The 25,472-nt window shown below is 44.6% G+C and overlaps 1 protein-coding gene across 5 annotated transcripts; it reads left to right on the top strand.

The window, feature by feature from the left end:
* Nucleotides 1-275: 275 nt before the first annotated feature.
* Nucleotides 276-24,849, top strand: LOC6031479 (phosphatidylinositol 4-kinase alpha). Of its 5 annotated transcripts, none has more exons than XM_038258220.1 (14): nt 276-459; nt 533-746; nt 817-1,779; nt 1,902-2,018; nt 5,444-5,544; nt 5,601-5,763; nt 5,818-6,307; nt 12,846-13,077; nt 13,627-16,275; nt 16,334-16,454; nt 23,241-23,351; nt 23,413-23,867; nt 23,926-24,172; nt 24,229-24,849. In XM_038258220.1, the coding sequence occupies exons 1-14, from the start codon at nt 370-372 to the stop codon at nt 24,612-24,614; spliced, it is 6,339 nt and encodes a 2,112-aa protein (XP_038114148.1). In that variant the 5' UTR covers nt 276-369; the 3' UTR covers nt 24,615-24,849. The 5 variants fall into 5 exon arrangements, with proteins under 5 accessions (XP_038114148.1, XP_038114149.1, XP_038114150.1 ...); XM_038258221.1 differs by having other exon boundaries at nt 12,855-13,077; XM_038258222.1 differs by lacking the exon at nt 1,902-2,018.
* The last annotated feature ends 623 nt before the right edge of the window (nt 24,850-25,472 follow it).

Below are 25,472 nucleotides of genomic sequence, written 5' to 3' on the forward strand. Positions count from 1 at the left end.
TTAGTTAACATTTTACACTTTTTTCAGTTCGCGGCTTGAAACTTATCGGTTTTGTAAAATCAAACTGCAAAATGTACTGATTCTCCGTGAGAAAAAATAAAAAAAACCAGATCAATCCAGTAGAAAACGCAAAAAAAATTTTTTTCAACCAATCTGGCCAAATGATTTTTTTCCGTGCTACATAAATAAATAAAACTGTTATACACCTTCAGAAACTCCCCACCCCTGCGAGCACTTGATAAGGTATATTCACCACTTCACCACCTCAGAAGCAACTGTCAGCTGGAGAAAATTTCAGAAGAAAATAAATAGTCAGTGCAATCGGTCGATACTCGGAGCAAAAGGAAAATTCCGCAAAAATCCGGAACTATGGTCGGAAATGACCGTTTTTCCTTCCAAAATACGGTGCACTGCCTGGCCCGGGTGCTGGCGCGCATAAAACCAACCCCGTGGGACAAGGTACGTGGCGATTTCGCAAGACAAAAAACACTCGATGACTTGCTTTCTCATTTTTTGTTGGTTTCTTCTCAAGGTCCAGAGTCTGTTCCGATACTGTCCGCAGGAGAATGCGGCCGGGGTGTTCTGCTTGGACTCGCGGGCGCAGGATGCCGTCATCGCGTTGGGGCTTTACTTTCTGGAGAGTGGCTACCAGTACGAGAAGGAAATCATTCCGTATTTGCTGCGACTTTCCAAGGCCTTGCCCAGGGCGGTTTGGATCGATGACGTCAAGCCGAACAAAATCGATAGTGAGTAATTGTTGCTTTGGGGAACTGCTTGAACTGTGTCATTATTAATGGATGTTTTGTTTTCTTTCAGAAATTCCAACAGCGGAAAAGTTCAGCTTCTGTTTGAACAGCTTGCTGTCGGATATTGCCGTTGGATGTCCGGAAAGTCGCGACGAGATCATCGTGAACCAGGTCGAGGTTCTTACGGTCCTCACCAACATGATCAAAACAAGTCGCGAAAGTAGCAATCTTCCGCCGATCATCCTGTGCAAGGCCACCGTTCCGTTGCTTCTGGGTTTGGGTCGGTCCATGGGACGTTACGCCACAACGGATCCACCACTTCTGTGCCGGCTCTTCCCGAGAGATGAAATTCCGGTACTCAAAACTCCGGAGCAACCCGCCGACTCAAAGTCAAATAATACCATCAGTCAATTCCGCTCCATCATACCACGGTCCATGTCGGGAAGCCTGACGGCGGAGATAACCGAGGAAAAGTCTCCCAAAAACAACAAGAAGAAGCTCAACTCCTTCTACTCGGTCCCGTACGACCAAACCACCTATTTCTTCTCCAAGTACGGCTCCAGCTTCAACCAATTCCCCAACATGCGCTTCTGCGACTCGCCTGAGAAGAAGAACCGGCTCCAATTTCCCATCAACCACCTCCAAACGATCTTCGCCCTGGCCAAGAAGCTCCTCACCAAGGAAACCCTCGAGCATCTGGACGAGCAAGCCGGAGACATCTACTCTCTCCACCAGATCAAACCGTACGGCTACAAGAGCTTCTCCGAGACCATCAACCTGGTCATGGTCACGCTGCTTCGGGAGATCCTCCAGAACCAGTCCGACCTGCCGACGCCCTTCACCAAGGACGTGCAGGAGTTTGTGAAGCGTCTGTTTCTGATCGGCCAGACCGAGCTGCAAAACAAGCAGCACGACAGCACCGTGGACAAGGTCAACGATCCGTCCAACAGCGTCGTCAACAAGTACAAGATCAACGTGATGGCGAATGCCGCCTGTGTGGATCTGCTCGTGTGGGCCATCGGGGACGAGACGGGTGAGTTTCTCCTTTTTGTTGGATTTTCGGATTTTTTCCTGGAACAAGTTTATTTCAACAAATTACTCATCCTGACTATTTCAGCAGTTTTGCGAGTTAAAGTCAAACCATCTGTATTGCAGATGATTCAACGAACCCGACAACAGACAAAATTGAGAACCGGCGGCAGCGATCATTCGGAATCGTCTGGCTCGACGAACTGCAAGCGCCCTATGGAACGCCGTGGAAACATCTCAAGAGTGCGTGGTTTAAACTTTCTCTTCTCTGTGGGCTACTTAATCAAAGAAGAAGGAAAACAACATGTAGGAATGGAACGACAAAAGCACTCCTTACGGTGTCGAGAGAAATCCGGAGCTTGGTTTTCATAGCTTCAAGGTGACAGCCCCACCCCGAGACTAGGTTTTAGAAGCCCTAATCCGGCTGAATACCGAAAATCACATCATTACGAACAATTAAGAAGAAATAGTGATCCGGAACAAACGGCATAGACCTGGTCACGAAATGGACACCGAGTGGAAACTCGGAACATGGAACTGTAGATCGATACGTTTCGTTGGGTATGAGTACGCTCTGTTGAACGATCTTAAACCTCGCAACTTCGATGTGGTAGCACTATACGATATGTGCTGGAAGGGAGCGAAGACGTGGGAGAATGATGCTTGGAGGCTCACCATGTGCCAGAGCGGCGGTGCCTTCAGCGTTCTTCAACAAACATTCTCCACACGAAGAAACATCCGATGCTGAGAAAGAAGCGTTCTACGCTACGCGAAGTTAGAACAGAAGCTGGACAGGTGTCTGCAAGGACGTGAACATCGTTATTGGAGCTATGAACGTTCGCATTAGAGTATGATGGTACGGAGTACGTTCTTCTCCCTTTAAGACATCCACAAAGTCACCTGTCATCCATCGAACGAATACACAAATTTACCACGTTTTAATCGACGACCGATTGTTCTCGGACATACGAAATATCCACACGTATCACGGTGTACTTCCACCACCACTTAATTGGTGCAAACTTGCACTCAACACTGTCGACGACGGAGCCAACACTACGTGCAGCTGCTAGAAGTGAGCCTGCCAATGGAGGAGGAACTTTATGCTGCCTAGGTCAACAATTGACGGAGCTTTATATTCTTGGCCACCGAGTTGTCGTTAAAAATACGCTAGACAGTATGGTACGAGTTAGAACAGCCAGCGGCAACTCGACAAAATGAAGGCAGGTTATGCGGTAGAGTTGAAAGCTGCAACCGATGAGGAACGATTTCCAACAAGTTTGTTCAACTACTTGCTTATGCCGACGGCATTGACCTAATTGCGAGAAACCTAGAGACGATGAAAAAGGCTTACACCGAGTAGAAGAACCAAACAAGATGGTCTCGCTTCTCTAGTTTTGAATGGTGTTGATCTATAGCAGGTAAACAAGTTCGTGTACTAAGAATCGCTGTTAACTGCCGACAACAACACTAGCAATGAGACCCGGATTCTTTTTGAAGCGGGAAATCGGACCTACTTTGGATTACGGAAAATCTTGACCTCTGACCGAGTGCAACGCGTCACGATTCTGACTTTGTACAAGACACTGATTGGACCGTTTGCCCTCCGGGGCCACGAGACGTGGACGCTGTGGCAAGAAGACGAACGAGTCTTTGAAGTCTTCGAACAAAAGATATGCTCTTAACGATCTACGGTCGAGTACGTATGACTCAGAACGAGTGGCGAACTCTGAAGGATAATTTTGTTCAGGATTTCAAACGAAAACCGCTGAGTTATTTCGACTCGTCGACGACGAGTTGGGAAGAGCTTTCATCGTGTAGGACGAAATGACGGAGCGCATGATTGGTTGGTGGCCGGTCAACGACAGAATTTGCCAGTTGAGAATCAAGAGCTGGTTCTTCAAGCTAAGCTTCATCGGGAGCGACACCGACGGCAAGGACGCTTTCTACGAGGAGCTTCTTGACCACGAGTACAGGAAGTGTCCAAAGCACGATATTAACATAATCATCGGCGACAGGAGGAGGAGTTTAGACCGATTATTGGAAGGTTCAGCGCTCACCAGCAAACGAACGAGAACGACCTACAACTCATCGATTTTGCAACCTCCTGAAATATGGCCATACGTAGTACCTTTTCCACCTGGAAACCATCAAACGACACGGAAATACAAATCGACTACGTTTTCAATAATTCACGGACATAATCGTCGTCAGAACCAACTGTGGCTCGGATATCGACTCGGCTACCACGCTGAACCCCCTCTCTGCTGGAGCCGTATTGAAGCAGCCATCATAGAAAAAAGTACCGAGTTGACTAAATTCGACAGAACGGCTGGTTCCACAAGAAATTTCAGACGAGTGACTGCTGCATAACACCCATGGTAACAAGGAGTCGTACAAACAGTTGCGAAGACAGCAAACCTGTCTCTTCCGGGATAAGGAGCGCGCTCGGGAAGAGTTGGAGTGCCAGAGCATGGTCAAATCAACGGTGGAAGGGGCATGCCGCAGCGTGAAGATATCGGGTTCAATTTTCGACACAATCAATAACGTTGACGATCGATGAAGAAGCGTTCGAAGTGGAGGATCGTTAATGACGTCGTAAAACAACTACAGTAGGACAATTCTGGAAAAGCCATTATCACCGGAAGTCTTTCCTATTATGGATTCCACAGGACCTTAAGGTCTAGTCCCGGCGTGCACTTGTACGAAACGCTGATAAGAATGGTCGTTCGCTATGGGCACGAGACGTGGGAAATACTCAAGGATGACCTGCAAACGCTTTAAGTTTTCGAACGGCAGGTGCTTAAGATGATCTTTGGTGGCGTACGTGAGAACAATGCATGGAGGAAACAGATAAAACACGTGCTGACGCAACACTACAGTAAGCCACGTATTCGGAAAGTCACCAAATCTCTCCGAATACGTATGCTTAATACGTCGGATGCACGCCAACCAAACCAGAACATTAACCTAGTAGCTGTTAAAGAAGTTTAGAATATCGGAGCTCTTTCGTTTCTTGCTTCGCCAGCTAGGACGTGTAACAGAACCCACAATATTTTTATTAGTAAAAACGCTTTACTTCAAGAGTCTCGTAATCATCTAAATTTAAATAGTTGCTTTCAAAATTAAGTATTTTTTTCAAGTGATCTCATATTCATCTACTCTATAACTATTTTTATCTTCTTCTTCATTATTGATTCCCATCATGCGTTCTTTCTTATTAACTTGAATTTTCTTCTTGCCCTAAATCCCCACCACACATGTCTTCATTTCAAACCCATCTTTCGTTCGCAGTGGACGACGACTACACCCTGGCCTCCCTGCAACAGAGCTTGTCCTGTTTGCTGGAGCTGGGGGACGATAGCGTGTTCAGTTTGCTAAACTTTCGCCGCGACGAGGACGAACTTCTTCTGTTGCCGATTGGTTGATATTTTTTCTTGTTTTTCTTGCGTTGTTTTGAGTTTCTCTTGAGTTGGTTTATAAATTTTTCGTTTCTGTTGTCCTTCCCCGACATGTCGTTTGGCTGGTTTGACGCCGCTTTCTTTTGTCTTTTGTATCCTGATTTTCTTTGACCTTTTGATGCCACATGCTTCCGGTTCGATTTTCGCTGCTTTTGTTTAGAAAACTTTGTGGTTGCTGGAATAATAATTAGTTTTTCTGTTTTGCAGAGGCTGATAAGCTGTGCAGTCGGTTGTACCAGAAGCTGAACTCGGTGCTGGGTCACAAGGTGGTGATGGACCATATGCCGTTGTTGATGGTTTGTTTGGAGGTAAGACGGTGGCGATCTTAACGTTGACTTTTTACTAATTTGAATTCCTCTCCAAGGGTTTGGGTAAATTAGCGCAAAAGTTCCCCAACATTGCTGGAACGTCGATCTCGTACCTGCGAGACTTTCTCGTCGATCCAAGTCCGATTCTCACCAAGTTGCATGCCCAATCGCAGGCTCAGAACAAAAAGGACAAGGAGAATGCACCGTTCAGGATTGTTGGTACGTAAGAATCGACCTATCACCGATTCAATTCTAACCTCCCGTCCATCTCAGTTCAGGGATCCGACTTCAAGGCGCTCGATCAACAGGTCAACTACCGCAAGGGTCTCACCAAGTCCGCCCACGAGGCGTTCGAAGCGTTGCGCGACGCAGCGATCGAAAACCTCGCGATCGCCCTCAAGGCCGCCCACGGTCTCGACCCGTACTGCGTCCCCGCCCTGGTCGCCAACGTGTCCAATCGCCTATTCACGGTCGAGAAGCAGGAAACCGAATCCAGCCTGGTTTCCCTCAATATCATCGTGATGCTCGGTCACGTGGCCGTCGCCCTGAAGGACACCCCCAAGACGACCAACAACATCCTGCAGTTCTTCATCCAGCGGTTCTGCAAGGTGCCCTCGGAGCAGAACGTGCTCATCGTGGACCAGCTGGGCTGCATGATCATCTCCAAGTGCGAGCCCGTGGTGTTTGAGGAGATCATGAAGATGTTTTCGCGCGTCACCGTCCAGGCGGCGTCCCTCGCCTACTCGACCAATCCGGAGCAAAGGTAGGGTTTTTGCGGTGGAGTTTGGTCGGAAGTTTTGCTTTGCTCCTACCTTCCTCTGGTGGATTTTTGGTTCTTTCCCCCCTTGGCTTGGCTGTGGTTTTCTCTGCCGCTTTTGATTTTGACTGTAGAGACTGTATATTTTTATTCTCCCCTAATGTTCTATTGTACATTTCTAGGCTGCAACGGTGGCACTTCGATAGAATTAGTAAATAGTTTTTGGTTTTCGGGAGACTTTTGTTGGTCCCATTAGCGTCATTACTTCGTTGACATAAATGATTAACATTTCCAGTTTCATCGGAATCATAACAATCCTATTTTTTTTTTACTAATTTGGAATTAACGTGTACTAACATCATTTGGAAAATTTATCCTAACATTTTTTTCAAATTCAGTAGCTAAAATATTTAATGTAATTGTTTCACGAAAAAAGATAAGACATGATGTAAGATTCATTAGAGCAATTCTCTACCAAAACCGGATATGGATTTTATTTGTATTTTTTTAATTGGCTCAAACCCTATGACCAAAGAAGCCATTTTGTGCCATTGGTTCACCCATACAAGGCTCCATACTATTTTGGCAGCTGGCCATACAAAAATGGTACGTAAATATTCAAAAATCTTTATCTTTTGAAGGAATTTTCTAATCTGTTTGGTGTCTTCGGCAAAGTTGTAGATATTGATGAGTACCTACCATTTAGAAAAAGATTTAACTATTTTTTTAACAAAAAATCCACTTTTCTTTTTATTTACATTTTATGATATGTTTTAGCAACGAAATTAAAAACGCAACTGTTGAGACATAGAAAATGTGTTTTTTTTTGGAAAAATACAAATTTCCAATCGAATCTACTTTGGATATTTAATGATTAATGTATAGCCACTTAATGTTTAATTTTAACTAAAAAATTCGTTTTTTAAATACTGTACTTGTTTGGTAACTGGGTGTTGTTTAACTGGGCTGCTTTTCAATTGAGCGCTCGATAGCAGGGATGAGAAAAAGTCAATGCGGATGGAGAGTAAATCGAGCTCAGCATACTCTCACAAAGACGTGTAGTAAGTATGAAAAAAACAATGAAAAATATGAAGAAAGACAAGAAGAAAAATGAAAAGATAGAGGGTCAATGCGGATGTATCGATGATCCTCTCACAAAGCTATAAAAGAGCCATATGGTATGGAAAGCCAAAGCAGCACAGCAAATCAGGAATACGAATAAGAAATAGTCAATGCGGATGGAGAGACTCTCCCTTCACAAAGACATCAATGCAGAATTGATAGTAAATGAATTGAGAATATGTCAGAATAAGTGAAGAGTCGTTTGATGATAAAAATTACGGAAATTTCTCATCAAACACGAACTCTTCAGAAAAGGAGCTGGTCTTTCTTTAAGAGGTAAATCGCCAAAAATGTCAAGGGTTGGCATGAGCACAGACTAATTTCGTTAAATTCTGGTTGCAGTGCATTTAGGGGAAATATGTTCATTTTAAGCCTAATAAGCGGTCGTGTTTGCATGATGCTGGATAATCTGAATTGTTCCTTGAAATTCGCTAAAACCAAGTACACCAACAAGTAGAGCAACTTTTTGTGAACATTTCTGTTTATTTTCAATTTTATTAAAAGTTCTACTATTCCTTTTACAAGCATTTAAAAAAATATTTCAAAAATGCATTCAAATCAGTCGAGTGCATTGGCCACGCCCATTTTTCTATTTTCAGCTTAGTTCTTTTTTTCTTCCAGCGCTCTTTTGGGTCTGCTTAGTGCTGCCAAAATTGATGAAATTTTAAGCGAACACCCACGAAAAGTAACATTCATAGCGAAAGTTTCCTGGCAGCACTTGCTCACTCTAACAGGCGCTGCACCAGTATGTTGGTGGTGTTGGTGGCCACCCTTTGTTCTTTATTTGCCTTCTCTCCTCGCTCGGTTTTCTTCAGCCTTCGATTGGAATGGGTAGTCAAAATTCAAACGTCAGAAGACTTGGCGCGTTTGTTTTTTATGGTGCTTGCTAATTATTTACATTTTTCGGGATTATTTTTCAAGTGAGTGACTAAGTAATGGCCAAAAGAACTTGTTGCCGGTAGTTGGAAGCAATTTTATATCTTAAGCGCTTTGAAATCGTTAGCGCAAGTGAAAAGATATGGATGGCGACTTTCGTTAAGCAGTTAACCTCTGATCTTGCGTGTGGATGTGTGTGCCACCAAAATGATGAGAAATGGTCTCGCAAAATAGAAATTATGATCAAAAGTACATTAAATTTGATCTTTTGGCCAGTAAATGGCATGCATTTGCGTGCTTACTCGAGGCGGTGCTGTTGCTGGTAAGTTGATATAGCCTAAATAGTATTTTTGGAGCTTAAATCGAGCATCAAACTCTCCATATGACAAAGATAGGTGTTTGATTAGAAAGGGTATATTTCCCCTAAATATACATTTTCAACGATTTATTAGCAAAATAAATTTGAAGTCATTTGGATGTATCATTGCTGAGATATAGCTACAGTATGTAAAAAAAGTATTTACACCCCTTGGGCACTATGCACATTTTGTGATGAAACATGTAAAAAATTTAAAGTTTGACAGGAACCTAGTACTACATTTTGTTCAAAAACTCATGCCAAACATTTTGCTACAAATAGCTCATGAAAAGATGATTTCTATAAAAAGTTATATAACAAATACTATTACGAAAATAAAAAAGGCGCAAAAAAAGTATGTACACCTTTCAAAAAATTAACATTAATAATGTTATTTGTTGACAAATCACCATAAATCAAGTCTCCCAACTCCAAATAGGCATCCTTGACTGATTAAAAAAAGAATTTGGATTGAATACAAAGTTTACTAACTACTTAGTATAAAAGTTTATATAACTCTGGAAATTCTATATAAAACTTATTTGCAAACTTTTAATTCAACTAAATGACAATATATTACCATATAATTGCTAAATAAACATTTTGGAGTGGGTATAACACCGTTTTGGGGGTATTTGTATCGATAGAATAGATTTTTCGTTGGAATTTCGTACCAACCCGGAATTACGTCGTAGGAAAATCCGCCGGCATCCGAACCGGTCCACGATTCACAAGTCAACCTATGTGGAATCGGAAAGGGCATAAAATTTCCGATCTTTTGATACCCAAACATCTACGTTTTCTTTAAAACTTACGTTTTTAAATACCTGGGCAAAAAGTAAGTTTGATCCACGAGAACAAAAATTACGAAATTCCATACATTTTTGGCAGGTTGCTCAAACGAAACCATAACAACGTTTAATGCTTAGGTATTTAAAAACGTAGGTTTTAAAGAAAACCTAGATGTTTGGGTATCAAAAGATCGGAAATTTTATGCCCTTTCCGATTCCACATAGGTTAACTTGTGAATCGTGGACCGGTTCGGATGCCGGCGGATTTTCCTACGACGTAATTCCGGGTTGGTACGAAATCTATTCTATCGATACAAATACCCCAAAACGGTGTTATACCCACTCCAAAAAGTTTATTTAGCAATTATATGGTAATATATTGACATTTAGTTGAATTAAAAGTTTGCAAAATTAAGTTTAGATAAGTTTTATATAGAATTTCCAGAGTTATATAAACTTTTATACTAAGTAGTTAGTAAACTTTGTATTCAATCCTTTTAATCAGTCAAGGATGCCTATTTGGAGTTGGGAGACTGGATTTATGGTGATTTGTCAACAAATAACATTATTTATGTTAATTTTTCGAAAGGTGTACAAACTTTTGCACCTTTATTTTCGTAATAGTATTTGTTATATAACTTTTATAGAAATCATCTTTTCATGAGTTTTTTGTAGCAAAATGTTTGGCATGAGTTTCTGAACAAAACGTAGTACTAGGTTCCTGTCAAACTTTAAATTTTTTACATGTTTCATCACAAAATGTGCATAGTGCCCAAGGGATGTAAATACTTGTTTTACATACTGTATTTGAAGTTACATCAACGATATCTCAACACTGATTTGACCAAATCAGCTAAAAAATTTGGTGAAGGCTCGTCAAACTGGTTCCGTGGCATGACAAAGGCCGATTTTCAAAAAAAAGATAGAAATTGTTTTACGTTTTTCATATGAAAAATGACAGTTTTTAATTCTTATTCTTTATTTTAAACAAATTTTCTATATCGGGTTTCGTCATGCACAAGGGATAGGTCTTTAGAGTCTTCACGAAAAATTTCAGCCAATTTGGTTTATCCAATCTCCGGATATAATGGCACCCGTAAATCAACTCGGTGTTTTGAGAAAAAAAAGCTTAGAAAGTTAGCTTGCGCATGGCAAAATTTCAAGTTCAAATCGACTGTTACTCATTTTAATCATGAAATATCTTAATGAAACTTTCGGAAGTGATTTGAAATCATCTTTTTAGTGTTATTCATAAATTTTCTGTGAAATTATTTTTTTGTAATTTTCTACATGTATGTATTCCTTTAAACTTCATGTTTTAAAGGACCATCTACTGCAACCAACAACCTTTATCCGTTAAACTTATGCCAGCCGGAAGATGACACAATCTTCCACTTCTGAATTTTCTGGCAATTGACCGGATGCATCCAACAAAATCTGCTACTTCGGTCAGCTGACCGGGATGATTCTGATGAAGCGGGACCCGATCCACAGGAACACACAAAAGGCTCTTCTGTTGCATGCGTTGGATCTTATGGGCAGATGACTTCCACTGCAAACAAAAAAAATTCCGCCAACTTCCAAAGAGCCGCTAGAACCATTATCGAGAACCTTCTTACATCAACACCACATTAAGAACCGGATAATTTCGTAAAAAGGGACTTTTCTAGGAACTCTAAATTTGTTGGAACAAAAAAAAAACTCACAAAAATAAAGACAGCGAATAAACAGTACAACCGCAGGCAAGCGACACTGAGTAGTTCCATTACAAGTTTCTTTGTCCATGCTCTTTCGGACACAATACGTCTTCCTTGTGTTAAAATCGCCTGCATACACAGCTCCCTTAGTTGTGTTGAAGTGAGGCACGATCGGTGTTTGAAAGATGTCAAGGTACTGTCCGTTTTGATGAATCTGCCCGGCAAATCAGACTTGTTTTTACGGAGCGTTCCCGTGCAAAGATTTTGTGTCTTGAAAAATTCGAACCTCTCTCCTATTATCCGTGAACAATTGCATTAGATCCAAAACAACTCTTTTGCCTTCTCCCTTTTCTGGTTTTTAGTCAGGTTTTCTAAGAGCAAGAGCAGCACCAAACCATTATTCCGTATTTGCCTGGTTATGATGCCAGGAAAAGGCATTTACCTATAGATTGAAGAAAAAATGATCCAAATTGTATATGTTGGTAATATACAAACTTAAGAATTTTATTATTTCAGAATTATGTAATTTTACTTACCCCGAAACACACACAGTCGCTCACCATTACGGATGAAACGTTTAATGAAATCGTCGTAAGTTAATCTCACTGGTTTCAACTTGTTTTTCGATAATGGGAAAAGTTTCTTCAAATTGTTTGGTCATCAAATCGCCACAAATTAAAGGTGTCCTTGAACCAATCGTGTGTCAATTAAATAAGCAGTTAAAAGTCTTATTCGTCCACTTTAATTTTGGATCGCGTTTTCGGTTTACACCTGCAAAATCTTGAAATTATTTATACGGATTTGTGATTCCTCTCTTTCCATCATTCCCTTGGTGTCATTCGTCTAGAAATCCGATCACAATGTTTACCTTTTTGACAGTACAGGTGGTGTTGGAATCCATTTGCCCACGGCCACTACTGTCAAAAAAGGTAAACATTATGATCGGATTACTAGACGAATAGCCAACTTGAAGAACTTTGGTGCACACATTTTTCGGCTTTGCTTCCGATTTTTAGGATAAGCATGATTATAAAAATTTCTCTATGTAAAATTTCACTCCTTTCGTTGTTCTACCTACAGCTTTGCCAAAGAAACCAAAACAATAATTAATTTCGATAGGAGCTGTCCACAAACCACTCAACTCGTTCTCCCTTTCTTCCTCCTTAAAGTTTTCTCGTAATTCGTGTATAGCCCCTTACAGATTTTTGGATATTTATATACCATTTGTAGTTACATGGTATTGCTGTCACTAAATGGCCAAAATGGTCAAAGCACCAAGAAATATAAAAAAAATCTAAAATGCTGATTTTGGGGAGAATTGCTCATGTAACTAGTTCAATCCAATTAAAACAAGTTTTTTTGATCGAAATCTTTAATTTTCATGTAATGATTTAGTCTTAAATAACAGCCATTTCCATTATTCAAGAACTAATCCGTGTCACCCGAACTGTACAACATCATCAACCTCTGTCAAATCTGTCCCCTCAACAATTTTCATCTGCATAGTTTGTACAACATAAGGTTTTATTCTGCCGAGTTTACCGAATAACCGAGTCTCTTTTTCTACGTTCTTTCCCAATCAATCTCCAAACTACCCCCACTTACACAAACACACACAAACAACCCCACCACCCATCCAATTACACACCCCAATCCCGACGTACGACGTTCCCGCTCTTTGGTTGGCTCAAACTTAAAAGTGTTTACAGGAAGTCGTACCACCACGTGTCGGACGCGGTGGTGAACGCGTTGGCCAACATCGCCGCCAACATCCAGGGCGAGCTGGAGATGCTGGACCTGCTCGGGAAGCTGCTGGAGCTGTTTGTGCAGATTGGGCTGGAGGGCGAACGGTCGTACGACAGCACCTCGGGGGCGGCCCAGAAGGCCAGCTCGAGCGCCGGCAATCTGGGCATGCTGATTCCGGTGATTGCCGTGAGTATATTGAGATTGTTGAGCGGGTCCGACTTTGGTTTCTGGAGATTTAGTGACTCAGACTCCGATTCCGACTTCCCTAAATTTATCGACTCTTACTCCGGGTACCCGGCTCCTTCGATTCTGGCTCCGACTCTGAGCCCATAGCCCGGCTCAAAAGTATCCGACCGACTTCTCAGACTCCAACATATTTTTATCGACTCTGGCTTCGACTATGCTTCCGGTTTCCGAAGATTTAGCGACTCCGACTCCTGCTTACGAAAGAAAAACAAAGAAAAAAAAATCAACTCCGGCTTCAGTGTTCCAAAATATTTAACTCCACCAACTCCGTCTCCAACAACAACTTTTGTTTTGACAAATAACTGGACCCGAATCCGAGTCTTTTGAATGTGCAGCCTGCACACTTATAGATTCGAACTCGACGCCGGAAGTTCCGACACCATCGACTACGACTCCAACCGTGAAATGTTGTCAACCGACATCGATCTTAAAATAGACTCCTCAACCCTGGCCAGTTCTAAAGTGGTCCGTAACACAACGATCTTGCAGGTTCTGGTGCGCCGGCTCCCACCCATCAAGAACGCCAAGCAGCGGCTGCACAAGCTGTTCAAGGACTTTTGGCTGTACTGCGTCGTGATGGGTTTCACCAATGCGCGCCTCTGGCCATCCGACTGGTACCAAGGAGTGCAGCAGATCGCGGCCAAATCTCCGCTGTTGATATCACAGACGGCGCACCGGTCGGAGATGCGCGAGCTGAACTACACCTCGGCCATCCGGTCGGACAGCGTCAGCTTGAACGAGCTGAGGAGTCAGATTCTGGTCCTGTTGGATCATCCTCCGGCGGAGATTACGGCTTGCATTAATAAGTTGACGTTCGCGCAGTGTACTTATCTGTTGAGCGTGTACTGGCTGGAGATTCTGCGCGTTGAGAACGCTTCCGAGCCCAGCTTGGAGCCGATCTTGAACTACCTGTGCGATAACGCGCTGCTGAAAGACAAGTACGGGATGTGGCAGTGTATCCGCTGTATCGGGGATCAGGTGTTTGAGAAGTTCCGGAGCGTCCTGTTGGCGCAGGATGTTGTGAGGGAGAAGGTTCTGGAATCGCAAGCAATGTTGTTGTTGGTCTACTTTAACCATATCCACAAGCAGATCCAGCTCGTTGCGGATCAGTATTTGTCCCAGCTGGTCGACAAGTTCCCGCATCTCCTTTGGAACCGGAAGGTTCTGTGGTGCATGCTGGACGTTCTCCAGCTGCTAGCGTTCTCCCTGACGCTGGATCCCAACGAAGAAACGCCGACCTTGCGCGTGGCGTCCACTCCGTACACTCTGCAGTTGATGGACAGTCTTCCGGCGCGTGAAAGCCGTGTCAAGGACTTTGCCGACCGCTGCCAGGGCATTGTCAACGAGGCGATGAAGTGGGCTCCCAAGTCCACCCGAAGTCATCTGCAAGAGTACCCAAACCAGGTACCGTCGACGACTCTCTCCAACCACAGCGGGCTGGCGCTGGCTGTGGATTCGATCCTCCACACCTGGGTCACCAATGCGAGCATCCAGACGACCTCGAAGCGGCCACACTGTGTCAACAGTGACACCTCCAAGTTCGTGTCGGTTCTCTGTCTGCGTAGCAAATACGCAGGAGAAATCTCCGGCTTGCTGTCGGTTCTGGAAGACGAGGAGAAAAAAGGTTTGGCCGACCGTCTGGTGAAGGAAATTTGGGACGCCTGCGCGGAGAAGAATGACCCCAAGCATCGTGGAGCTCTCTGGAGAGCCACCGCTTACCTAATCCTCTGCTCCAGCGCCAACCGGAAGTTGCTGCACGCGATCTCCTCCTCCCAGGTTCAGCTCTTTACTGAATCCGCGATGGAAACGGCCGTCGAGTGCTGGCAGTGGATCCTGACCGCCCGGCAGGACCTAGAGCTTTGCTTCATCCAGGAGATGGTCACCGCTTGGCAAACCACGTTCGACAAGCGGATCGGGCTGTTCACGGAAGAAGTCGACATTACCAGTCCGCTGGCGGCTTACGAGGGCTGTAAGCTTGTTCCGAAGCCCATCGTCGTCGCTCCACACTTGATCTGGCTTCAGCTCCTATCGGAGATGGTCGACACCGCCAAATACTGCAACCGTGACAAAGTCGAGATGTTCTGCATGCTGCTCCATCGGTGTCTTCCGTTCAGCCGAGATTTCAAGCAAACCCGACACATCTCAACCGTCGGATGCCGTTTCAAGCTGCTCCAGTGCGGCTTGTCTCTTCTGCAAGGCAACACGATCCCAAAATCGCTTGCCAGGAACATCCTGCGCGAGCGGATCTACGCCAACGCGCTGGACTACTTCTGCGGACCCCAACTTTGCCCAAGCCAACCGCGAGAAGCGCTGCTCGAGGACATCGGGGTCCTGCTGAAATTCTGGCAGACTATGCGCAGCGAAAAGAAGCACCTCGTCGCTTCGGAAGTAAGCGATTACGATCTAAACCCGGCGACGACGCAAAATCTCTCCGTCAACAAGTCTTCTCTGGATACCGTTTCGCTCGCCGGAAGCGAAGTAGCACGCTCCACCAGCAGTGGAAACGCCGGCTGGTACAACACCATTCCTCACTCCACATCAACGCTGTCGAAGCGATCGAGCCGGATCAAGCGTCCACCCTACCAGAAGGACGCCTACGACAAGGACTACATGAAGAAGCGCAACCTCATTCTGGAACTGCTAGCCGTCGAGATCGAGTTCATGCTCATCTGGGCGAACCCTCTTTCCACCCCGGAACTACAAGTTCTCGGCGAAGAATCCGTCTCCGAGTGGCGCGCTCGCCCCATCAAGCTGAACGTCTGGCGCGACTACACCCGCCTCGCTTGGTCCTACAACCCCGCACTCGCCATCTTCCTGCCCCAGCGTATCCGGAACGCCGAAACCATCGAAGACGAAGTGACCCGCCTGGTCTGCTCGGACCCGCTAGCCGCCATCCACATCCCGGAAGCACTCAAATATCTCGTCACGACGAGAACCCTCCTCAACGAGGCTCCCGAGCTCGTCTACATGCTGACCTGGGCCCGCGTCAACCCGATCCAGTCCCTCTCGTACTTCTCGCGCCAATATCCGACGCATCCGCTGACGGCGCAGTACGCCGTCAACACCCTCAACGCGTACCCGGCCGAAGCCGTACTTCCCTACATTCCCCAACTGGTGCAGGCGCTGCGGCACGATACGGTAAAAAGTTGGTTCTTTTACTCTTTCTAGTAACTAACATTTGAGTCTGTTTTTGCAGATGGGATACGTGACGGAGTTTATCAAGCACATCTCCAAGCGCTCGCAGATTGTGGCTCACCAGCTGATTTGGAATATGCAGACCAACATGTATATTGACGAGGAGATGCACAACAAAGATCGTAAGTTTCGCCTTTTCGAAACCAACCAACACTCCGAATGCGGACTTCACAATCTATATCATGATTTGGATATTGTTCCTAAGCGTTTCTTTCCTCTTCCATTTCTATTCCTCTTTTTGCAATATCCCTTACTGCCACATCTTGTTGTACTTCTAGTCGCACATTTCCAGTTTTATTTTCAAACCGCCATTTTGTGCGAAATGCATTTCCTGTTTCCGCTCGTTGGTCGATTTCTTCTCCGCTCGCTTCTCTCGTCGTCTTTTAGAATTCTCTCTTCTCAACCGGTTTATGGTATCTTTGATGAAGATCCACGTTTGGTTTTGTTAATCACTCAAATTAGATTTCCAAAAAAAAAAACGTTACTTAATCCACCTTTAGGTGGTTGGTGCCTTCCTCACAATCATAAAGTAAAGACACTACACATCCTCAAAAAAGTGTATAAATAACACTTTTTTTTATCAAATTATCGTGTATCAAAAACACTAAAGTACTTATAACTTTTGATAGGGTTGTCAGATCTTCAATCTTTTGGGCTTTTTGGAAAGGTCTTTTGATTACCTATGGGGTCGCATGATAGATCCGGACAAGTTTTTCATCAAAATATATGAGATCCGGCTTCAAAAAAGTCTAAAAATAACACTTAAGTGCTCATAACTTTTGATGGGGTTGACAGATTTTCAATCTCTTTCAATCTCAGCGCGTTGGAAAGGTCTTTCAAATACCATTCTAATAATATATAGCATGATGGGTTTTCTTACAAAAACCACCCTTTTCACAATCTTCCGAAGTTTAGCTAAAATCGTTTTTTAGCATAACTTTTGAAGTACTTTTCTAAACTTCATAATATTAACTAGGGTCTTGTGGGACCCCAAGACGGATCGAATGAGACCAAAACTGTCCAAATCGGTTCAGCCAGTCCAGAGATAATCGAGTGCATATTTTTCGGTGCACGGACTCACATCCAGACACACGCACAGACTTTTTTTCAGAATCTGATTCTGAGTCGATAGTTATACGTAAAGGTGAGTCTCAAATAAAGGTCAAATAAAGAATTTCATTTTTCGAGTGATTTTAAAGCCTTTCCTCATTGAGGTGAGGAAGGCAAAAAGACTGTATTTGGTTTGGTAGGTATAAGTGTGGACCACGGTGATTGTTCCATGATAAAAAGACAGAATTCGCGCAGCGAGGTTTTATTTTACTCAGTGTTTGGGGGGAGATTGAGAATTTTACAAAAGTGTTCACGTGGTTTATGGATAGTCCCATCCGTATAAGGGAAGCGGTTTTTGGCATTCAATTTCATACATGGGTCATTCTAGGTCAACTGGGTACACTTTTGGACTCGACCTTCACCGATTTGGACCAAACTTGGAGGGAACGTTCTAAAAAGCAAAGCAATCCACTTTAACGACCCCCGGGTCTTTTGTGGGCTCTATTGCAAGTTTCTGCTCATTTTTAGGCATTCGAAGGTTATGTCACCCAAAACCTCTTTTACGCAAATGGACCGACGTTTTACTTCCCCATCCGATAGAAGGCCAAGAGGATAAGGCGGGAATCGAACCCGCGCCCATAGCAACTTAGGGATCGGCAGCCGAAGCCGCTAACCACCGCGCCACGAGACTTTCTACAAGTTGCATTTTATAGAAAATTGTCCAAGGAATTCGATAAAAATAAGAAATGATTTTGCGCAGCACTCGGAAGTACACGGTGTACTTTTCAACAAAAACTAACTTAATCCACCTATGTGGTTGGAGCCTTCCTCACTTATTACCAACAATGGCTGATATGATGGAATTGTACAAAAATTTCATATATTTTTAAGATCCGGAATAAAAAAGTACATAAACATCACTTAAGTGGCCATATCTCGAGACAGGGTTGCCAGATCTTTAATGTTTTAGACTCGTTGGAAAGGTCTTTTGATAACCCAACCAACGATGGGTCGGATGATGGACCTGGACATAGTTTACATACATTTAAGTGAGATCCGGCTTCCAAAAAGTACATCAATATCACTTAAGTGGGCATATCTCGAGACAGGGTTGCCAGATCTTCAATGTTCTAGGCTCGTTGGAAAGGTCTTCTGATAACCTAACCAACGATGTGTCGGATGGTGGATCCGGACATAGTTTACATACATTTAAGTGAGATCCGGCTTCCAAAAAGTACATCAATATCACTTAAGTGGGCATATCTCGAGACAGGGTTGCCAGATCTTCAATGGTTTAGGCTCGTTAGAAAGGTCTCTTGATAACCTAACCATCGATGGGTCGGATGATGGACCCGGACATAGTTTACATACATTTAAGTGAGATCCGGCTTCCAAAAAGTACATAAATATCACTTAAGTGGACATATCTCGAGACTGGGTTGCCAGATCTTCAATGTTTTGGACTCGTTGGAAAGGTCTTTTGATAACCTAACCAACGATGTGTCGGATGGTGGATCTGGACATAGTTTACATACATTTAAGTGAGATTCGGCTTCCAAAAAGTACATCAATATCACTTAAGTGGGCATATCTCGAGACAGGGTTGCCAGATCTTCAATGGTTTAGGCTCGTTGGAAAGGTCTTCTGATAACCTAACCAACGATGTGTCGGATGGTGGATCCGGACATAGTTTACATACATTTAAGTGAGATCCGGCTTCCAAAAAGTACATCAATATCACTTAAGTGGGCATATCTCGAGACAGGGTTGCCAGATCTTCAATGTTTTAGGCTCGTTAGAAAGGTCTCTTGATAACCTAACCATCGATGGGTCGGATGATGGACCCGGACATAGTTTACATACATTTAAGTGAGATCCGGCTTCCAAAAAGTACATAAATATCACTTAAGTGGACATATCTCGAGACTGGGTTGCCAGATCTTCAATGTTTTGGACTCGTTGGAAAGGTCTTTTGATAACCTAACCAACGATGTGTCGGATGGTGGATCCGGACATAGTTTACATACATTTAAGTGAGATCCGGCTTCCAAAAAGTACATCAATATCACTTAAGTGGGCATATCTCGAGACAGGGTTGCCAGATCTTCAATGTTTTAGGCTCGTTAGAAAGGTCTCTTGATAACCTAACCATAGATGGGTCGGATGATGGATCCGGACATAGTTTACATACATTTAAGTGAGATCCGGCTTCCAAAAAGTACATCAATATCACTTAAGTGGGCATATCTCGAGACAGGGTTGCCAGATCTTCAATGTTTTAGGCTCGTTGGAAAGGTCTCCTGATAACCTAACCAACGATGGGTCGGATGATGGACCCGGACATAGTTTACATACATTTAAGTAAGATCCGGATAAATGTGAAAACACATTTTTATACATAACTTTTGAAGTACTTATCGAAACTTCAATCTGTATAAAACTCGATCTATGGGACCCTAAACCAAGTCGAATGCAACAAGTTCGGGTCAAATCGGTTCAGCCAGTGCCGAGAAACATGAGCTAGTTTGTTGTTCACATACATACATACACACACACATACACACACACATACACACACACACATACACACAGACATTTGTTCAGTTTTCGATTCTGAGTCGATATGTATACATGAAGGTGGGTCTACGACGTTTTTATGCAAAGTTCATTTTTAGAGCAGGATTATAGCCTTACCTCAGTGAGGAAGGCAAAAAGGATGAATTCCGCATAGTTCGGTTTTTGTATGTGAGAAACTTATTTCGGATTTGAATTCATAGGACAGAGTGCTGCGCAAATACAAACATTTTAGTTTGAGGTTTACATTGAATATTATGTAAAATTGTCCGGGGAACACGATGGTGATAAAATAAAACAAATAAAATTATAAGGAATTGGCCAAAACAGAATTTTAATACTTAAAACGTTAAAATATAATTGTGCCCCGAGGGGTTCATTTTTTATATTTTATTTCATTAATTATTTTTATTGATTTTTTTTTTGAAAATTTTCTATAAAATGCAATCTGTAGAAAGTCTTTCGCTCAAATAGTTGCAAAGTTATGATTAAAAGAAATTTTTTTTAGAAAATCGTCAAAAAATAGGGCGGTGCCAAAAATAGAGGTGTTTCCCGTTTCCGTCGAGTGGACTGTATTTTCCGCGGCCTTTTTCCCGATTTTTTTCCGCAGTCGGATCGAGTCAAAAACGTGCGTCTTACTTTGTCGATTACACGCTAAAACTACTTCTTTATTTTGGCTCATTCAAGTACACGTCAAGGTTTTTGCACAGAAGGTGCACGTCTTTTCAAACACGTCCCACGTTGAAATGGCTGCATTTTAAATCTCCATTCTCGCTTCTGTAGATTCAATCTGCTGCATGCTTCAAGACACCGCCAATCACCCATCCCAACTCAGTTTCTCGGAGCGTGGGAAGGTTCCAAAACAATCCAGCTGCCAAGAGCATATCGATCTGCCCTGCTGAATTGAACCTTGGATCGGCGAGTTCAATGTTGGGCGGCAAGTTCCAGCTTGTGATGTCGACTGATTTCGGCGGCAGGTCAGCGACGATTCGCGGAGTGACCAACAACTCTAGTTCGGTTAAGAAATCGGCGACGCGGGACTTCACCGACGCTCGGACTAGGTTGCTGATCCTCGTTTGGCTACTATGCAAACCACTAACCTGGTAGTCGGCACGCTCCTTTTTGATCGCCAGTTTGTTGGCAAATTGTTCCGTGACGAAGTGGTGCTGCGACCCGGAGTCTATGAGCGCCCGGCACAAGTGCTGGCCGCTGCTTCCGCCGTTCACCAGTACGACGGTGGTCGAAAGAAGTGTCTGTTTCCTGGCAGGTCCTGGCCGGCGTTTGTCCGTTGGTTTTTGGCGTAACCGGCGCCGTAGAGATCGGAACGACCATCTGCTTCTTCACTCCATCAGTGTGCAGCATGGTGTGATGCCGCTTGCCACAGATTTTGCAGGTGTTCGTAGAAGTACATGCTGCCACGCGATGTCCTTTCCTCAAACAGTTGAAGCACAACCCACATTTCCGCAAATGGCTGTACTTCTCGTTGACGGATTTTACCTTGAACTGCTCGCAACCGTTCAAGCCATGTTATCGGATGCATACGGAACACTTCTGCGTACCAGCTATCAGCATCGCTACCGATCTGTGCGGCTTAACCATTCTAACTGTTTCACTGCACTGCTCCACCACCTCCAGAACTCGGCACTTTAGTTCTAGGAACGCGATCGTGGCCGCGTACGACTGTAGCTCTCCGGCTTTTCGTTGCGATTGCCAGCAGGTTCATCAGCATCTGCTCATCCAATCCGGCGACAGGAAGTTGCAGATTCTTAAATGCCTCGATGTGCTTGACGCAAGTGTCAATCAATTTCCGGAACGCGACGGCGTCGTCATTTGTGATCTTCGGTAGATTGAACAAAGCTTCGATGTGCTTGTCGATAATCACTCGCTTGTCCTCGTAGGTTTCCACCAAGAGAGTTCACGCTGCCTCGTAGTCGTTGTTGTTTATGATGTCCTGGTCGATCACGCCTTCCGCTTTCCCAAACAATGAGTTCCGAAGGTGGTACAGCTTCATTGACAGAGCCTCACCCTGGTACCGGTCCATCACGCTCCTGAACATGCACTTGAACAAGAACCAGTTCTCGTAAGTGCCGTCAAACTTTGGCAAGGGCACACTGAGCGTCTCGTAACTTCAAGTAGCACACCCGGTGCTGCTTCTCCTGCTCCGGAGTTATTGCCAGTCCGTAGTTCTGGTTCTGGAACGCGTTAAACTCACCGTAACAGGCCTCCACCGTCTTCAACTGCAGCTTCAAGAAGTGCAGGTTCTGCAAGTTCTGGTTCGGTTGCTCGGTGCTCGATTGGATGGCTGCTTTCACTCGGTCCAGCTTTTCCGCCACCGCGTCCCGCCGCCGCATCAGCACCTTCTGCTGCTCGTCCATCTTCCAAGCTTCCTCTTTCCGCCGCTGTTCGTCAAGCTGCTTGCTGATTGGCGCTCTCCGCTTTTTTCCGGGGGTCTTCTTCTTCGCGTCTTCTTACTACCTTTGGGCGTTCTCAACATCATCCGTCATGCCCGTCGCTAAGTGGGGCTACGTCTCGACGCTCCTCAAACACAATCACACACGGGCACATTTGCCGCGCGATCGAATCCGATTTCTCCGTCACTTCCGGACCCTTGTCCAGTCTTTCGGAACCTTTTTCCGATCTTCCGGAGCACTGCCCCGGTCTTCCACCAGCACTGGCTGTCGGATCGCGCACTTTTCACGGCGTGGGTGCTACGCCCTCGATGTCACACACACGCACATACACACGTCGACCGTGATCGAATCGGATTTTCCGTCGAAAATCCGTCAAATTCACTCCCGGAACACTACTCCAGCATCCGACTCGTGTAGGACCACAATGTTTCCCGTTTCCATCGAGTGGACTGTATTTTCCGCGGCCTGTCTTACTTTGTCGATTACACGCTAAAACTCCTCCTTTATTTTGGCTAAATCAAGTACACGGAAAAATATACACGTCAAGGGTTTTGCACAGAAGGTGCACGTGCGAGGAACACGTCGAACAAGAGGGATGGTCCAATCAGCACCAAACTTGGGATTTCTGTTAACTATCGGTAGATGAACGTTCCCTCCAAGTTTGGTCCAAATCGGTGAAGGTCGAGTCCAAAAGTGTACCCAGTTGACCTGGAATGACCCACATTCTAGTTCGCCGGTGTTGTTTGCATAAAAGTGTCCACATTATGTTGAATTCAATCAACCACCCAAAATTAAGGCTTCTTTCGAGTACTTAAACTGGAACATAACTTCTTCACATCAACTAAGCAAGTATTTCCCTGGTTTCGTTTCCAGCTGTTTTGTACGACGGTCTGGAGGCCCTGTCCGCGAACATCATCTCTTCCCTGTCCGGTCCGGCGAAGCGCTTCTACGAGCGGGAGTTTGATTTCTTCGGCAAAATTACGGGTAAAATTACTAAATATGAACGATTTCACAAGATTTCCTTACCATTCGTGTGTTTGTGCAGCCGTCAGCGGAGAGATCCGTTCGTTCCCGAAGGGGCAAGCCCGCAAGAAGGCCTGCCTGGATGCGCTCAGCCGTATCAAGGTGCAGGCCGGGTGCTACCTGCCGTCGAATCCGGAAGCGATGGTGCTGGATATCGATTACAACAGCGGAACACCGATGCAGAGCGCGGCGAAGGCACCGTACTTGGCCCGGTTCCGGGTGCATCGGTGCGGTATTAACGAGTTGGAGACGATGGCCATGGAGGTTTCGAACAATCCGAACAATCAGCTGGACGGCGGGCCGAAGTTGAGCTCGATGGGTCCGGAAATGTGGCAGGCTGCCATCTTCAAGGTGGGCGATGACGTGCGGCAGGACATGCTGGCGCTGCAGGTGATTTCGATCTTCAAGAACATCTTCCAGCAAGTGGGGTTGGAGTTGTTCCTGTTTCCGTACCGGGTGGTCGCCACGGCTCCGGGGGTTAGTATGGGAAGTTAGGGGGATTTTGGAAAGTTGACTTACTGGTTGATTGTTTTAGTGTGGCGTGATCGAGTGCGTTCCGAACGCCAAGTCTCGCGATCAGTTGGGCCGACAGACGGATTCTGGGTTGTACGAGTACTTCCTGCACCAGTACGGAGACGAAACGTCCAAAGAGTTCCAGGCGGCTCGCAGTAACTTTGTCAAGTCGATGGCCGCCTACTCGGTGATCGGATATCTGCTGCAGATCAAGGATCGTCACAATGGCAACATCATGATCGACAAGGACGGTCACATCATCCATATTGGTAAGTGTGGGATCTTCCTAGACTCGAAACAAGATGATTCAACGATTACTCTTCAGATTTTGGCTTCATGTTCGAGTCGTCGCCGGGCGGCAACATTGGCTTCGAGCCCGACCTGAAGCTTACGGACGAGATGGTGATGGTCATGGGCGGCAAGATGGAGGCCGCTCCGTTCAAGTGGTTCTGCGATCTGTGCGTGCAGTCGTTCCTCGCGATCCGTCCCTATCAGGACGCGATCGTGACGCTGGTTTCGCTCATGCTGGACACTGGGCTGCCGTGCTTCCGGGGACAGACGATTACGCTGTTGAAGCAGCGCTTTGTTCCGACGAAAAACAACAAAGAAGCGGCGGCCCACATGCTCGGCGTGATCCGGAACTCGTACCAGAACTTCCGCACCAGGACGTACGACATGATCCAGTATTACCAGAACCAGATTCCGTATTAAAAAGGCGCGTATTTTTTGGGAGAAGGGGAAAAGGTAAGTGGGAAATTGCATTTTAGAAGCAAGGAGGGAATACCAACTTTGTGGGAATATATCATTGTGTGCGTTTGTGTTGGAAGGGAATATTTATTCGGGACAAAGTCTATTCTGATGTGATGCAAGCTATAGTCAAACTCAACCTGTTTGTTGATCTATCTTGTTATTGGTGTAACAAATAAAATTATTGGTAAATGTGCAACACGATCGAGTTATTCCGTGGGAACGCAGAAAAGAAAGCCTCGATCAAAGCATGCGTAGTTCGCTGGGAAACCGCCTACTGCGGCGTGGCGCTGCTTCCGCGCCTACTCTGATGCCGTCATCTTAAACAACCAAACACATTTTTTTATAATTTACACCGAACATTTGATATCTTTATTTTTAAAATATAATGGATTGCGTACAAAATGTGTGTGTGTAAATCAGATTTGCACTAATAGAATAGAACAACTGAACGCTTAGTAGTGTGGTGACTTATTGCATTTGCCTTAGAAACGATGTCTCACCATTTTTATTTCTTCAAATATTTGACTAGATTTAGTTTCACGTTCTCGTATATGATCTTGATTTTTTTTTATTGCGTTCACTTGACGCAAGTTATTTATCCTGTAATTTGGACTCGATAGTTTGTTTACTGTTATAAATTTAACGTCTTTTGGATCGAAATTCAGCAGTTTCTTGTACGACAATTTTATTGTTTTAATTTTTCATTTGTATGGGCGGCCCGTTATTCGATTATTTGGTGACGGTTTGGCTCTTAAAACTGTGTATGTTTGTTTGTGTGTGTGTGCAGTTATTTTTGAGTGCTGCTTATTGTTGTTTGCT

This window comes from Culex quinquefasciatus, chromosome 2, assembly GCF_015732765.1.
Source record: "Culex quinquefasciatus strain JHB chromosome 2, VPISU_Cqui_1.0_pri_paternal, whole genome shotgun sequence".
NCBI lineage: Eukaryota > Metazoa > Arthropoda > Insecta > Diptera > Culicidae > Culex > Culex quinquefasciatus.

Excerpts from the sequence above, each read along its gene's own strand:
- LOC6031479 (XM_038258220.1), top strand. The coding sequence starts at position 370 with ATGGTCGGAAATGACCGTTTTTCCTTCCAAAATACGGTGCACTGCCTG. Across the intron at positions 460-532 it reads AACCAACCCCGTGGGACAAG|GTCCAGAGTCTGTTCCGATA; the intron begins GTACGTGGCGAT and ends TTTCTTCTCAAG. Across the intron at positions 13,078-13,626 it reads TGCTGATTCCGGTGATTGCC|GTTCTGGTGCGCCGGCTCCC; the intron begins GTGAGTATATTG and ends ACGATCTTGCAG.